Source organism: Phycodurus eques, chromosome 1 (genome assembly GCF_024500275.1).
Source record: "Phycodurus eques isolate BA_2022a chromosome 1, UOR_Pequ_1.1, whole genome shotgun sequence".
Taxonomy (NCBI): Eukaryota; Metazoa; Chordata; class Actinopteri; order Syngnathiformes; family Syngnathidae; genus Phycodurus; species Phycodurus eques.
Window position 1 is genome coordinate 26,500,189 of NC_084525.1, and position 14,315 is coordinate 26,514,503.

At 45.6% G+C, this 14,315-nt stretch overlaps 1 protein-coding gene across 1 annotated transcript in view; it reads right to left on the reverse strand.

Annotated features, from left to right (window-relative positions):
• Positions 1 to 14,315, reverse strand: part of ntsr1 (neurotensin receptor 1 (high affinity)) — a 58,596-nt gene that overhangs the window by 11,734 nt on the left and 32,547 nt on the right. Inside the window, exons 2-3 of the mRNA XM_061696517.1 lie at positions 12,737 to 12,938; positions 2,169 to 2,253 (exon numbers count right to left, since the gene is read on the reverse strand). Coding sequence (XP_061552501.1) covers positions 2,169 to 2,253; positions 12,737 to 12,938 — 287 coding nt within the window. The remainder of the gene's footprint in view (positions 1 to 2,168; positions 2,254 to 12,736; positions 12,939 to 14,315) is intronic.

The window sequence follows — 14,315 nt, forward strand, 5'->3', positions numbered from 1 at the left end:
ATACTAGTTGGCAATGATATTAAAAATAAGAATGGTATGCACACCACAAAGTCAGATTTACACGTTCGACCCGTGTCATCAGGTTGATGCACAAATTACTGCTATTACTAAACAGCTGTTAACTTATTTTTTATAAAAAGGATGACAATAAAGAAGAAAAAAAGATGTAGTGCAAAATTAAATTCAAATTTAGAAACAACACGTAGTTTAATCCTCATTATTATTGGTTAACGTCTCTAAATATACAACCCCAATTCCAATGAAGTTGGGACGTTGTGTTAAACAAATAAAAACATAATACAATGATATGCAAATCATGTTCAACCTATATTTAATGGAATACACTACAAAGACAAGATATTTAATGTTCAAACTGATAAACTATGTTTTTAGCAAATAATCATTAACTTAGAATCTGCACTGTTATGGACGCAAACTTCAAAAGCCAACATCTGTGATGGAAAGGGGCTGTGTTAGTGCCAATGGCATGGGTAACTTACACATCTGTGAAGGCACCATTAATGCTGAAAGATACATACAGGTTTTGGAGAAAATATGCTGCCATCCAAGCAATGACTTCTTCATGGACGCCCGTGCTTATTTCAGCACGACAAGGCCAAACCACATTCTGTACATGTTACAACAGCGTGGCTTCGTAGTAAAAGAGTGCGGTTACTACTATGATTAACATATTTTTTTTGCTTCATATATCATGGCTTTTCATACTTTAGAGGGGACAACTAAGCAAACAAAGAAATGAACTTGGTATGTCTATAATGTCCGGTACAGATTCAATTGAATTCTAAATATATTGTGCCAAATCACACACATCACATCGAATCGCATCATAACAGAAGTTCTCTCAGGGCACTTTACACATGGAGCAGGTCAAAGATCACACTCCTCACTCATTAAAATCCAACTGAGCAAGCACTCGGCGACAGAGGCAAGAAAAAACTGCCTCTTTCAAAGAAACCTCAAGCAGACCCGACATTCAGTGTGGAGCGGCCATCTGCCTCGACTGGCAATTTCCACAAAGCAGACTTGAACTTGTCAGGAGTTGACTTTATCGTGAAGGGTTGATTGAAGCATGTCGCTTTAGAAGGGACCGCAGATGTTGTACGCATGGGCGCTCTTTTGGCTCATTTCGACCCCAGGCGGTATAAAACATACACAAATGTCAATATTTTACACACATTTGTTGTGGTTGTTGGTCCTAAAAGTAACATAACCATAACTGTAGTAGTGCAAGAACTATGTTGGTTCACACGTTGCATGACCAATTCTAAATAATTTGTCTTGGTGCTGTTTGTTCTTGCTTTCTGCTCTCTCTCTCAAGTGCAAATGACTTCTAAGGAAAGTGTTTTTGTTTTTAAATCAATGAGGTGCTGTTACCTCTTTTTGACAGCAAAAGTGACCTAAAGGAGACTGTGTCTGATGATAAGCCATCCTCTTCAGAGACTGATTCCCTCTGTCCCCCACCCCGCATTGTCTCTTGACTAGCAGCAAACACACTACTTTCCAAAATTGGAAAGTTATTGTGGTATGTCACCCCTAATGAACGGCCAGGTAGAGTTAACATTGCTAATGTCAGCTAACTGATTATAGATACGCTGTTAGCAATGTCCAAGACACAACCAGCATTAGAAATCCTCATCACACCAATAATCTTTTAATAGAGACAACACATTTAGAGGGGAGGTGCACGAATGGGGACAGCTGCCAAGACTTGAATGTGACCCAGATACAACCCTACATGGGGTTGAGCAGTAAGTCGCTCAAGGAGTGGTGGTGGTGTGTCTGCTTTATTTAAATTGAATGTGATATTTAGATCAACAACAAACAAATAAAGGAACCTGACACAGGTTTGGTCAGATCAAATTGACCCAAAGGATAAAAGATATCAACAAATTGAAAGGTAACAGGAGGATTACGAATGCTAATCATTACATGGAGGAGCAGAAACAGGAGGCATGATGAGAACGTTAAATGGGGGTAATCCAATCAACAAGATGAATCCTCCCGTTGGCAGATTCTCTTAACTGATGGCCTTCCAAGAGGCAACTACAGCCAATATGTGTTTGTTTGTACGTAACATAGTCGTGTTCAGACACGCGGTGCGCGGTGACACTCAAGGAGATGCTGAGAGAGAAAGAGCCATTACTCACTCGGACCAGTCAGAGACGTAGCAGAACATGAGGCGGCGGGCGTGGTAAGGCAGCCAGCAGACCACAAAGGCCATGACCACTGCTCCTAAACATAAAGAATGCATATGTTTTTTGCATAGTTTCCCAACTTTAATGTTTAAGATCATCAAACAAATGTAAATATCAGACAAAGCTAAACATAAAATGCAGTTTTGAAAATGGTAATTTTATTTATTAAGGCGGGGGAAAAAAACTAGTATTCAAATCTACCTGGCCCTGTGAGAAAAAGTAATTGCCCTTCTTGTTAAATCATGAATTAACTGTGGCTAATCAAATATTATGAAGCGGAGTTCATTTTCACTGACCCGATTACCCCCAGAGCTGTTCAAAAAAGGGGGGCATATGGAACAAGAGTTTGAAACGACTTAGCATGGCATTGCAGGCTATTCATGAAAACAGAATACGAAAAGACACTTGCCTTAAGGACACCAGGAATTGTAGTTTCGAGAAAAGGTGTGCACCATTTGCTTAGTTGTTAATGGGAATGATAACAAACTCACCAATTAGTATTTTAGGCACAAATTTCACCTATTTTGTGGTCATATGTTAGCATTTTGTGTGCATGTCACAACTATATTGTGGCCAAAATAAAATTCCCATGTCATGCCTGGAGCTCTGTATATGTTAGTGGATTTATTCTCTAGAACTGTTTTTGCTTTCAATAAAACACACAATTTTGAAATTGATGTTAGACTCATCACATTCGCTGTACACAGCACAGCATTAATTAAGCACCTTCTGCAGGTCAGTAAATAAAATATCTCAACAATACATTCATAACATCTGGACTGAATTTACCAGACCATCATCATAAAAGGAAAATGCATTAATGCAAATTGAACTTCTATTGCGTTAGAATACAATGTTAAATCACTACTGGCTTAACTGTCCAATTATGGCACATGATGGAAAGGAAGTGAAAAGGATAAAAATAAAAAATACAAATAATAAATAATTTAGATTTTTAGCCAAATCTGACTACTTTTTGATTTCCTTATTTGTGTTACCTTTGTGTTTCAAACAAAACAAGACATTCATGGAGTTCAGCTTTTGGAAAAGTGATCAACATTTTTGCCTGTTTTTTTCATTTTTTTTTTTACATGTTTTGAATCAAACGCTAACCCAATCATTCCCCAAGAAAGAGTGCCAGTCCAGAGCTCAATTTGAAATTGTAAGGCCCACCAAAACCTTAACTCAAAATTCTAATGTGATACTGTGATCAATCATTTTCATAACAATGTTCCATAAATGGGCGGCACGGTAGTTGAGTGGTTAGCACATCCGCCTTACAGTTCTGAGGTCCTGGGTTCAAATCCGGCCTCTCTGTGTGAAGTTTGCATGTTCTCCCTGTGTCTGCGTGTGACTGTGTGCCTGTTTCCTCCCGCATTCCAAAAACATGCATTGTAGGTTAATTAAAGACTCTAAATTGTCCGTTGGTGTGAATGTGAGTGCGAATGGTTGTTTGTTTATGTGTGGCCTGCGATTTGCTGGCGACCAGCATACCCGCGACCCTGGTGAGGATAAGCAGTTTGGAAAACGGATGGCTGGATGGATTTTCCATAAATATGTGCAAAGCAGTGGCTTTTTATGTTTCATTAAAATAGCTACATAGCTATTATATCTTAATGCGTTCTGTTCAGCGCGGTTACATTACTAGTATTACATTTTATTGTTTATTTGTTCAATTTTATTGATGAAAGGCCTCATGCACTCGCGCATATGTTAAAAATAAATAAATAAATAAAGTAATAAAAATATGCATTAAAAAAAAAAAACTGACATAGGGGCACCTTGGGCATCAAGGTCAAAAGGGCAGGTGCCCGGGCAACTTATCAGGTATAGGGGGCAATTACTTTTTCACACAGGGCCAGGTAACTTTTAATATATTTTGTTCCTTTAGTAAATAAAATCACAATTTAAAAGCTGCAATTTATTTTGACTTGCGTTATATTTATTTGATTTAAAAAAAAATGTAAACATTAAAGTGGGGAAACTATGCAAAAAAATAAGAATTTGGGGAAAGGAGAGGCAAATACTATTTCACGGCACTCTATCTATCTATCTATCTATCTATCTATCTATCTATCTATCTATCTATCTATCTATCTATCTATCTATCTATCTATCTATCTATCTATCTATCTATCTATCTATCTATCTATCTATCTATCTATCTATCTATCTATCTATCTATCTATCTATCTATCTATCTATCTATCTATCTATCTATCTATCTATCTATCACCTGTCCGTCCGTCCGTCTATCTCAGATATGTGTGATGGGTTGCATTGAAAACCCTTCAACTGTAATTTATCGTCCAAAAGGTGATCTAGACTGAGTTTTAAATGGGTCTGGTGTGTGTTTACTCTCTCCCCAGACCTGCATTATTAAGTCAGGGGCAGGAGGGGGAATCTCATTTTTCTGCAACCTTTTGCAGAATGGCAGCTCCACGCTCAGCCTCTCCCGATTTTCACCACCAGTCAGTCATCACATTCACACACACCTTCTCTCCTCATGCAGACTATCTTTGGCTTTTTTTTTCACCCTTATTTCAAACGGAGGAGCAGCCTCAACTCGAGGTGTTAAAAGAATATACGTAGGAAGGTGAGTCATGACGTAATCAGACTAGTGGAAGACTTCAGTAAGAATCAAGCACCAGCATAAATCTTGGCACTTGTTACAATTAAAGCTAAAATCTGCGATTTCTGGCACCCCCAAATGCTGGAATTCAGCATACAACAAAGCCGTCATCGCTTCGATATGACGTAGGCTAAATGCGTGTCCGGCCTCCCCCTCCTCCTTCCAAACCCGCATGCTTTCTCCTTTCTCTATGGCTCAGTCGACCTGTGTGCTGTCCATGAATGGGCCTGCCCGTTCGTATATAAAATACGGCATTTCCATAACATCATTCTAGAGCGCCACCAAGTGATCTAGTGCAGTAATGTTTAGGATAGTCACTAAATATTAAAAAAAATATATTGAAAAAGACAGAAAGCGGTGTCAGAAGCTGATAGGCTAAATCAGCATTTGTGTTTGTTTCAAAATTTGTGGTCTATCCATCCATCCATTTTCCGTAGCGCCTATCCTCATCAGGGCCGGGGCGTGGTGGAGCCTATCCCAGCAACCTTCGGGCGAGACGCAGGGTACACCCTGAACTGGTCGCCAGCCAATCGCTGGGTGCACAAAGACAAACAATCATTCACACTGACATGCATACCTATGTGCAATTTAGAGTCGTCAATAACGTACTATGCATGTTTTTGGGATGTGGGAACTTCAAAATAAAAGCTTAAAATGGCATTGATGTCCAATGTAGTAATCTATGTCGCTTTTATTTTGAAGTTGGACCTCTCAGCATGTTGGCGGAGAGCCGTCGTGACACGGTAAGACACTATTCTCAATCGTTGTTGCGGCTACCTTGACTTCAACTTTTCGGCTGCCCTGACCGCAATGAAAAAAAAAAAACAGGAGTAAATAGAGAGGGAAATGACAACTGTTGAGTTCTTTGCTGTTTGTGACAGTGCACAACTGACCAAGCTTAACAACCAAGACGTACCCGCCCTTGACAATTCATTATATTGACGGTGGGTATTTTCAAATGAAACAGACTAATGTTAGTGCCTTTTATGTTAGTGCCTTTTATGCAACTGTATTTGCTTCCATTAAGTTACAAATCGTAATTGCACTTTGTAATAGCACATTTATTCAGTTAACCCTTAGTAAAGTACTTTCTTTTTTTTTTTTTAACTCAAAGGTTTCTGAACTGAAAAGATTTACAGATTGTTTGTTAAAAAGTAGTGCAGTAAAATTAATGATTTTTCCCAACATGAGGAATAATCTTGATTAATAATCATAATTCCAATATTGAGTCAAAATAATTGTGATTATTATTTTGGCCATAATCGTGCAGTCCTAGAGGTAGGCGATTTATTAAATCTGATTTTGGACTAATTCATGATACCAAAAAAAAAAAAAAAAAAAGCAGGACTAACTCAAGATGAGTAACTCGCCTGTACATTTAAATTTAGACCATTGTGATACACGCAAATCCTTACACTGAGTGTGAGCCCTTGTCGAGGGCAGACTTGTGATAAGGTACGTAACGTGACGTCGCATTCAATGTGAGTCGAGTCGAGGTCAGCATTTGCTATTTGATGATGAAATGGTGACACTACGGAGAAATGTAGTTAAGCTAGTGGTGTCGCTAGTATCCACCACTGCTGTCTTTGGTTGTAAACATAACGTTACCCCCGGAGGACAGTGCGAGACCTCTCGCGCTTGTTTTTCGAGATGAAAACCATAAACCTTCAGGCAACTGATTCCTAGCCTCACGATATCCGGTCCACAGCCCTACAACCGTAATCTAAGGATTACTGGTGGATTTTGTATCGATAACAGAGTCTGCTATCGATACAGTCATCTCTCTCAACTTTACGAATGCATTTTTACACTTTACACTTGCATTTGGCGTGTGCCGTGTGCGGGGAAGAGGAGGGGGCTGGCTGGTTGCGTTCCAGGAACTCTCAACGACCGCTTCCAACGGAAATAATGAAGTAATAAGTAATAAATCACCTTTTTTGTTCACATACGGTATTTTATTTGCAATAAAAGACTGAACAGTGCTCTTCGGTTTAATTTCTCAGCCATGTCGCTGTCTCGATTTGTGCATTATGCCACCACATTGAAAAACAAAGCCCTTAATTTTATCATCGGTTGCACATGACTAAAATGTGGTAAACTGGTGTGAGTTCTCCTTTTCCATCCATCCATTTTCTGAGCCGCTTCTCCTCACTCGGGTCGCGGGCGTGCTGGAGCCTATCCCAGCTGTCATCGGGCAGGAGGCGGGGTACACCCTGAACTGGTTCCCAGCCAATCGCAGGGCACATACAAACAAACAACCAGTTGCACTCACAGTCACACCTATGGGCAATTTTGAGTCTCCAATTAATGCATGTTTTTGGGATGTGGGAGGAAACCGGAGTGCCCGGAGAAAACCCACGCAGACACAGGAAGAACATGCAAACTCCACACAGGCGGGACCGGGGATTGAACCCGGGTCCTCAGAACTGTGAGGCTGACGATCTAACCAGTCGGCCACCGTGCTGCCTGAGTTCCCCTTTTCTCCTTGAAAATAATAAAATTATATTACTGTATTACATTGAGGACTCCCCCCCCCCTCCTTGAGCCGTCACCTTGTCGTGGTGGAGGGGTTTGCGTGTCCCAGTGATCCTAGGAGCTACGTTGTCTGGGGCTTTGTGCCCTGGCAGGGTCACCCATGACAAACAGGTCCTAGGTGAGGGACCAGACAAAGCACGGCTCAAAGACCCCTAATGATGACGACAAACATTGGAATTCGTTTTCCCTTGCCCGGACGCGGGTCACTGGGGTCCCCCACTGGAGCCAGGCCTCGAAGGAGAGCGCCTGGTGGCCGGGCCTGCACCCATGGGGCCCGGCCGGGCACAGCCCGTAAGGGTAACGTGGGTCCCCCTTCCCATGGGCTCACCACCTCTGGGAGGGGCCATAGGGGTCGGGTGCAGTGTGAGCTGGGCGGTGGCCGAAGGCGGGGACCTTGGCGATCCGATCCCCGGCTACAGAAGCTGGCTCTAGGGTCGTGGAATGTCACCTCTCTGGCAGGGAAGGAGCCCGAGCTGGTGTGTGATGTCGAGAAGGTCCGGCTAGATATAGTCGGACTCACCTCCACACACAGCTTGGGCTCTGGTACCAGTCCTCTCGAGAGGGGTTGGACTCTCTTCCACTCTGGAGTTGCCCACGGTGAGAGGCGCCGAGCAGGTGTGGGTATACTTATTGCCCCCCGGCTCGGTGCCTGTACGTTGGGGTTCACCCCGGTGGACGAGAGGGTAGCCTCCCTCCGCCTTCGGGTTGGGGGACGGGTCCTGACTGTTGTTTGTGCCTATGCACCAAACAGCAGTTCAGAGTACCCACCCTTTTTGGAGTCCTTGGAGGGGGTGCTGGAGAGTGCTCCCGCTGGGGACTCCATTGTTCTGTTGGGGGACTTCAATGCTCACGTGGGCAATGACAGTGAGACCTGGAAGGGCGTGATTGGGAGGAACGGCCCCAACCCCCGATCAGAACCCGAGCGGTGTTCTGTTATTGGACTTCTGTGCTCGTCACGGATTATCCATAACGAACACCATGTTCAAGCATAAGGGTGTCCACACGTGCACTTGGCACCTGGCAGAATCCCCTGTCAGAAGGAGTTTCAACTCCCACCTCCGACAGAACTTTGCACATGTTCCGGGGGAGGCGGGGGACATCGAGTCCGAGTGGACCATGTTCCACGCCTCCATTGCTGAGGCGGCCGAACCGGAGCTGTGGCCGTAAGGTGGTCGGTGCCTGTCGTGGCGGCAATCCCCGAACCCGTTGGTGGACACCAACGGTGAGGGATGCCGTCAAGCTGAAGAAGGAGTCGTATTGGGCCTTTTTGGCCTGTGGGACTCCTGAGGCAGCTGATGGGCACCGGCTGGCCAAGCGAAATGCAGCTCTGGTGGTCGCTGAAGCAAAAACTCTGGTATGGGAGGAGTTCGGTGAGGCTATGGAGAAAGACTTCCGGACGGCTTCGAGGAAATTCTGGTCCATCATCCGACGTCTCAGGAGAGGAAAGCAGTGCACCACCAACACTGTGTATAGTGGGGATGGGGCGCTGCTGACCTTGACTCGGGACGTTGTGAGTCGGTGGGGAGAATACATCGAAGACCTCCTCAATTCCACCGACACGCCTTCCCAAGAGGAAGCAGAGAGTGGGTTCTCTGACGCGGGCTCTCCTATCTCTGAGTTTGAGGTCACCGAGGTAGTTAAAAAGCTCCTCGGTGGCAAAGCCCCGGGGGTGGATGAGATTCGCCCGGAGTTCCTCAAGGCTCTTCATGTTGTGGGGCTGTCCTGGTTGACACGCCTCTGCAACATCGCGTGGACATCGGGGACAGTGCCTCTGGATTGGCAGACTGGGGTGGTGGTCCCCCTTTTTAAGAAAGGGGACCGGAGGGTGTGTTCCAACTACAGGGGGATCACACTGCTCAGCCTCCCTGGTAAGGTCTATTCAGGGGTGCTGGAGAGGAGGGTCCGTCGGGAAGTCGAATCTCAGATTCAGGAGGAGCAGTGTGGTTTTCGTCCTGGCCGTGGAACAGTGGACCAGCTCTACACCCTCGGCAGGGTCCTCGAGGGTGCATGGGAGTTCGCCCAACCAGTCTACATGTGTTTTGTGGACTTGGAGAAGGCGTTCGACCGTGTCCCTCGGGGAGTATGGGGTACCGAACCCCCTGATACGGGCTGTTCAGTCCCTGTACGACCGGAGTCAGAGTTTGGTCCGCATATCCGGCAGTAAGTCGGACTCGTTCCCGGTGAGGGTTGGGATCCGCCAAGGCTGCCCTTTGTCGCCGATTCTGTTCATAACTTTTATGGACAGAATTTCAAGGCGCAGCCAAGGCGTAGAGGGGGTCCGGTTTGGTGGCGTCAGTATTGCATCTCTGCTTTTTGCTGATGATGTGGTTCTGTTGGCGTCATCAAGCCGTGAGCTCCAACTCTCACTGGAGCAGTTCGCAGCCGAGTGTGAAGCGGCTGGGATGAGAATCAGCACCTTCAAATCAGAGACCATGGTCCTCAGTCGGAAAAGGGTGGCATGCCCTCTCCAGGTCGGGGACGAGATTCTGCCCCAAGTGTAGGAGTTCAAGTATCTTGGGGTCTTGTTCACGAGTGAGGGAAGAATGGAACGGGAGATCGACAGGTGGATTGGTGCAGCGTCTGCAGTGATGCGGACTTTGTATCGGTCTGTTGTGGTAAAGAAGGAGCTAAGCCGAAAGGCGAAGCTCTCAATTTACCGGTCGATCTTCGTTCCTACCCTCACCTATGGTCATGAGCTGTGGGTCGTGACCGAAAGAACGCGATCCCGGATACAAGCGGCCGAAATAAGTTTCCTCCGCAGGGTGTCCGGGCTCTCCCTTAGAGATAGGGTGAGAAGCTCGGTCATCCGGGAGGATCTCAGAGTAGAGCCGCTGCTCCTCCGCATTGAGAGGAGCCAGATGAGGTGGCTGGGGCATCTGATTCGGATGCCTCCTGGACGCCTCCCTGGTGAGGTGTTCCGGGCACGTCCCACCGGGAGGAGACCCCAGGGACGACCCAGGACACGCTGGAGAGACTGCGTCCTTCTGCTGGCCTGGGAACGCCTCGGGATCCCCCTGGAAGAGCTGGATGAAGTGGCTGGGGAGAGGGAAGTATGGGCGGCCCTGCTAAAGCTACTGCCCCCGCGACCCGACCCGGATAAGCGGTAGAAAATGGATGGATGGATGGACTTTTTTTTTTCCAGTGCAGTTGCGGTATCACTGTCAATGGGTGGCAATTCTTTATTAATTTATTTATTTTACTTTTCCCTACAGGTGTTCCTGTGTGCATACGGAAGATTAGATAGGATTTTGGCCGAATGCCTTTTTCAGCTATTGTGTGTACGTACACTTTAATTAAGAAACCTATGCAGAGTTTGATTCCCTGGGAGGGACTCAGAGTAAAGCTGGTGCTCCTCCACATCGAGAGGAGCCAGTTGAGGTGGATTGTGCGTTCAATTTTTTTTAAAAAAAACACCTTTGTTTCTGTCATACGTGTCCATAAAAGGCCCCTCTGACAGCTACTTCTGTTTGACCCAGTTTTGTATCCGCTTTGTCCATAGTTGGGTAAGACCGCCCCCTTTCCTCTGATTGGTTGATTCTGTGTAGAAAACCCATTTGTGAGGGCATACGTGTTTGTTATGTTGACAGCGTTGACTCGGGAGCGTAGCGGGCAGAGGAGATCTTCGCTAGTGACGTAGATAAGCACGAGAAATTCTAATGACCTGATTTCAGGCCTCTCGACAGAAAACCGTCTGGAACTCAGGAATGCGTGGACGATTTTAATTCATATTTCACATGTTTACTGAGACACCATATAGACAATATTTCATCCCAAATACTTCAAAAAGTTGGCTTAGCAAATACAGCGGCTGAAATAAGTATTTAACACGTCACCAATTTTCTCAAATATATTTCCAAAGGTGTTACTGACATGAAAATTTCACCAGATATTGGGAACAACCCAAGTAATCCATACATACAAAGAAAGTAGGTCAAATAAGCTCAGAAAGTAAGTTGTGTGTAAAATTTTGAAATGACACAGGGAAAAGGTATTGAACATGCCAACTGGTATTTATTTAATACTTTGTACAAAAGCTTTTGTTTGCAATGACAGCTTCACGATGCATCCTGTATGAAGAAACTAGTTGCATGCATTGCTCTGGTGTGACACAAGCAGTCTTCAGATCTTGAAAGTTCAGTGGGCTTCTTTTATGGACCTTGAGTTTCAGTTCTTTCCATAGATTTTTGATTGGATTCAAGTCAGCCATTCATTCTGAGCCATTCAAGCAGCTTTACTTTTTTTCTTTGAAACCAATTGAGAGTTTGCTTGGCAGTATGTTTTGGATCATTATCCTGCTGAAATGTCCACCCTCGTTTCATTTTCATCATCCTCGTAGATGGCTTCAGATTTTTGTCAAAAATGTCTCGGTACATTTGCCCATTCATAATTTCTTCAATAATGTGAAGTTTACCAGTACCATTTACTGAAAATCAGCCCCACACCATCATGTTCCTACCTCTGAACTTCACTGTTGGTATGGTGTTTTTAGGGTGATGTGCAGTGCCATTTCTCCTCCAAACGTGGTGTGCATTATGGCATCCAAACAGTTCAATTTTGTTCTCATCAGACCAGACTATATTCTCCCGATATTTAACTGGCTTGTCAAAATGTTGATCAGCAAACTTTGACATGCTTTTTTTTCCTCAGCAATGGGGTCTTGCGTGGTGAGCATGCATATAGGCTATGGTGGTGGAGTACATTACTCACTGTTTTCCTTGTAACAGTACCTGCTAATTCCAGGTCTTTTTGAAGTTTTCCACAGGTGGTCCTTAGCTCTTGGGCAACTCTTCTGATTATTCTTCGCAATTCTCTTCCAGAAATCTTGCGAGGAGCACCTGATCTAGGCAAATTTATGGTGGTATGATTGGCTTTCCCTTTACGTATTATGGCCCCAACCGTGCTCACTGGAACGTTCAGCAGTTTTCCCAGGACCCACACAAACATGTAATGAGTTTCCTTTCTTTATTAAGCCACCAGGACAATCCCGTTGTCATTTTGGGGTTGAAGCGATATCTAAATCCAAACCTTTTTTCAGACCTTTAAATTAAATAATTTAAAAATGATAGCATTACTGTGTGCTAGAGTGTTGTTTCTGCAGGTCAGTGTGAAAGTGATTTTTTTTTTTTTACAATGCTGATGTTTGTACATGAAACATTTCAACATCAATAAATAACAGTGGATATTATCAGTGGACAAATAGTTTTGAAGTTTTGTTTTCCTTAATGCTGTAGAACAAACTGCTGCGCAAACAAGTGGTGATCAAAACAATACCTCTGGCCTTTACGCTAGGCTGTAAGTAATATAGTTAATAGACTACAATAAACACAGAGCATCAATACAGACAAAGACTTACGAAGAACAAGAACTCCATGGCGAAGTGACTGAGCACGATTGGGCTCCACTGAGACGTTGAGCATTGTGGGATTCCCACCAACGATGCAGATACGGTTGTCTTGCTCTGCCTCATGGAACATTCGCAACAGCTGATTGGCGATGATCCCGTTCAGCGCGGAAATGGCCACCATGGGTACCACAAAGGACAAGAAGGCATTCACCTATTCAGAAAGAGACATAACAACCAGGTTAGCGCTCAACTGTTTTTCCATCTGTATTTTACCTTCAACCACAACGCAAAAATGGCATTCAATAGCATGTAGGCCTCCATCCATCCATCCATCCATTTTCTTTCGCTTATCCGAGGTCAGGTCACAGGGCCAGTAGCTTTAGCAGAGACTGCCCTCTCCCCAACAACTTTATCCAGCTCTTACGGGGGGATCCCGAGGCCAGCCGGGAGACACAGTCTCTCCAGCCTGTCCTGGATTGTCCCCAGGGTCTTCTCCCGGTGGAATCTGCCCAGAAAACCTCATCAGTGAGGCGCCCAGGATGCATCCTAATCAGATGCCCGAGCCACCTAATCTGGCTCCTTTCACTGCGGAGGAGCAGCGGCTCCCGTATCAAGGGGTTCGGTACCCCATACTCCCAAAGCACCCCCCATAGGACTCCCCGAAGGACACAGTCGAACGCCTTCTCCAAGTCCACAAAACACATGTAGAGTGGTTGGGCGAACTCCCATGCACTCTCGAGGACCCTGCCGAGGGTGTAGAGCTGGTCCACTCTTCCACGGCCAGGACGAAAACCAAACTGCTCCTCCTGAATCTGAGATCCGACATCCCTGCGGACACTCTTATCCAGCAACCCTGAATAGACCTTACCAGGGAGGCTGAGGAGTGTGATCCCCCAACGCGATCCACGCGTTGTTGCAGACACGTGTCAACCAGGACAGCCCGACAACATCCAGAGCCTTTAGGGGCCCCTGAGGCCTTTCCACCAGGGAGCTTTTTAACCACCTCATTGACCTCAACCCCAGAGATAGGAGAGCCCGCTTCTGAGACCCCAGACTCTGCTTCCTCATGGGAAGACGTGTCGATGGAAATGAGGAGGTGTTCAAAATATTCTCCCCACCGACTCACAACGTTGCGAGTCGAGGTCAGCAGTGTCCCATCCCCACTATACACAGTGTTGATGGTGCACTGATTCCCCCTCCTGAGACGTCCGGACGTCTTTCTCCATGGCCTCAGCAAACTCCTCCCACGCCCGAGTTTTTGCTTCAGTGAACACCAAAGCTACATTCCGCTTGGCCAGCTGGTACCCATCAGCTGCCTCAGGAATCTCACAGGCCAAAAAGGCCTGATAGGACTCCTTCTTCAGCTTGACGGCATCACTCATCGTTGGTGTCAACCAATGGGTTCGGGGATTGCCGCCACGACAGCCACCAACCACCTTATGGGCACAGCTCTGGTTGGCCACCTCAGCAATGGAGGCACGTCCTCTCGGACTCAATGTCAGGACCTGTCCCTCCACCCAAAGCCGGAGGGAGGCCACAGTCTCGTCTACCGGGGTGTACCCCAATGTACAGGCGCCGAGCCGGGGGC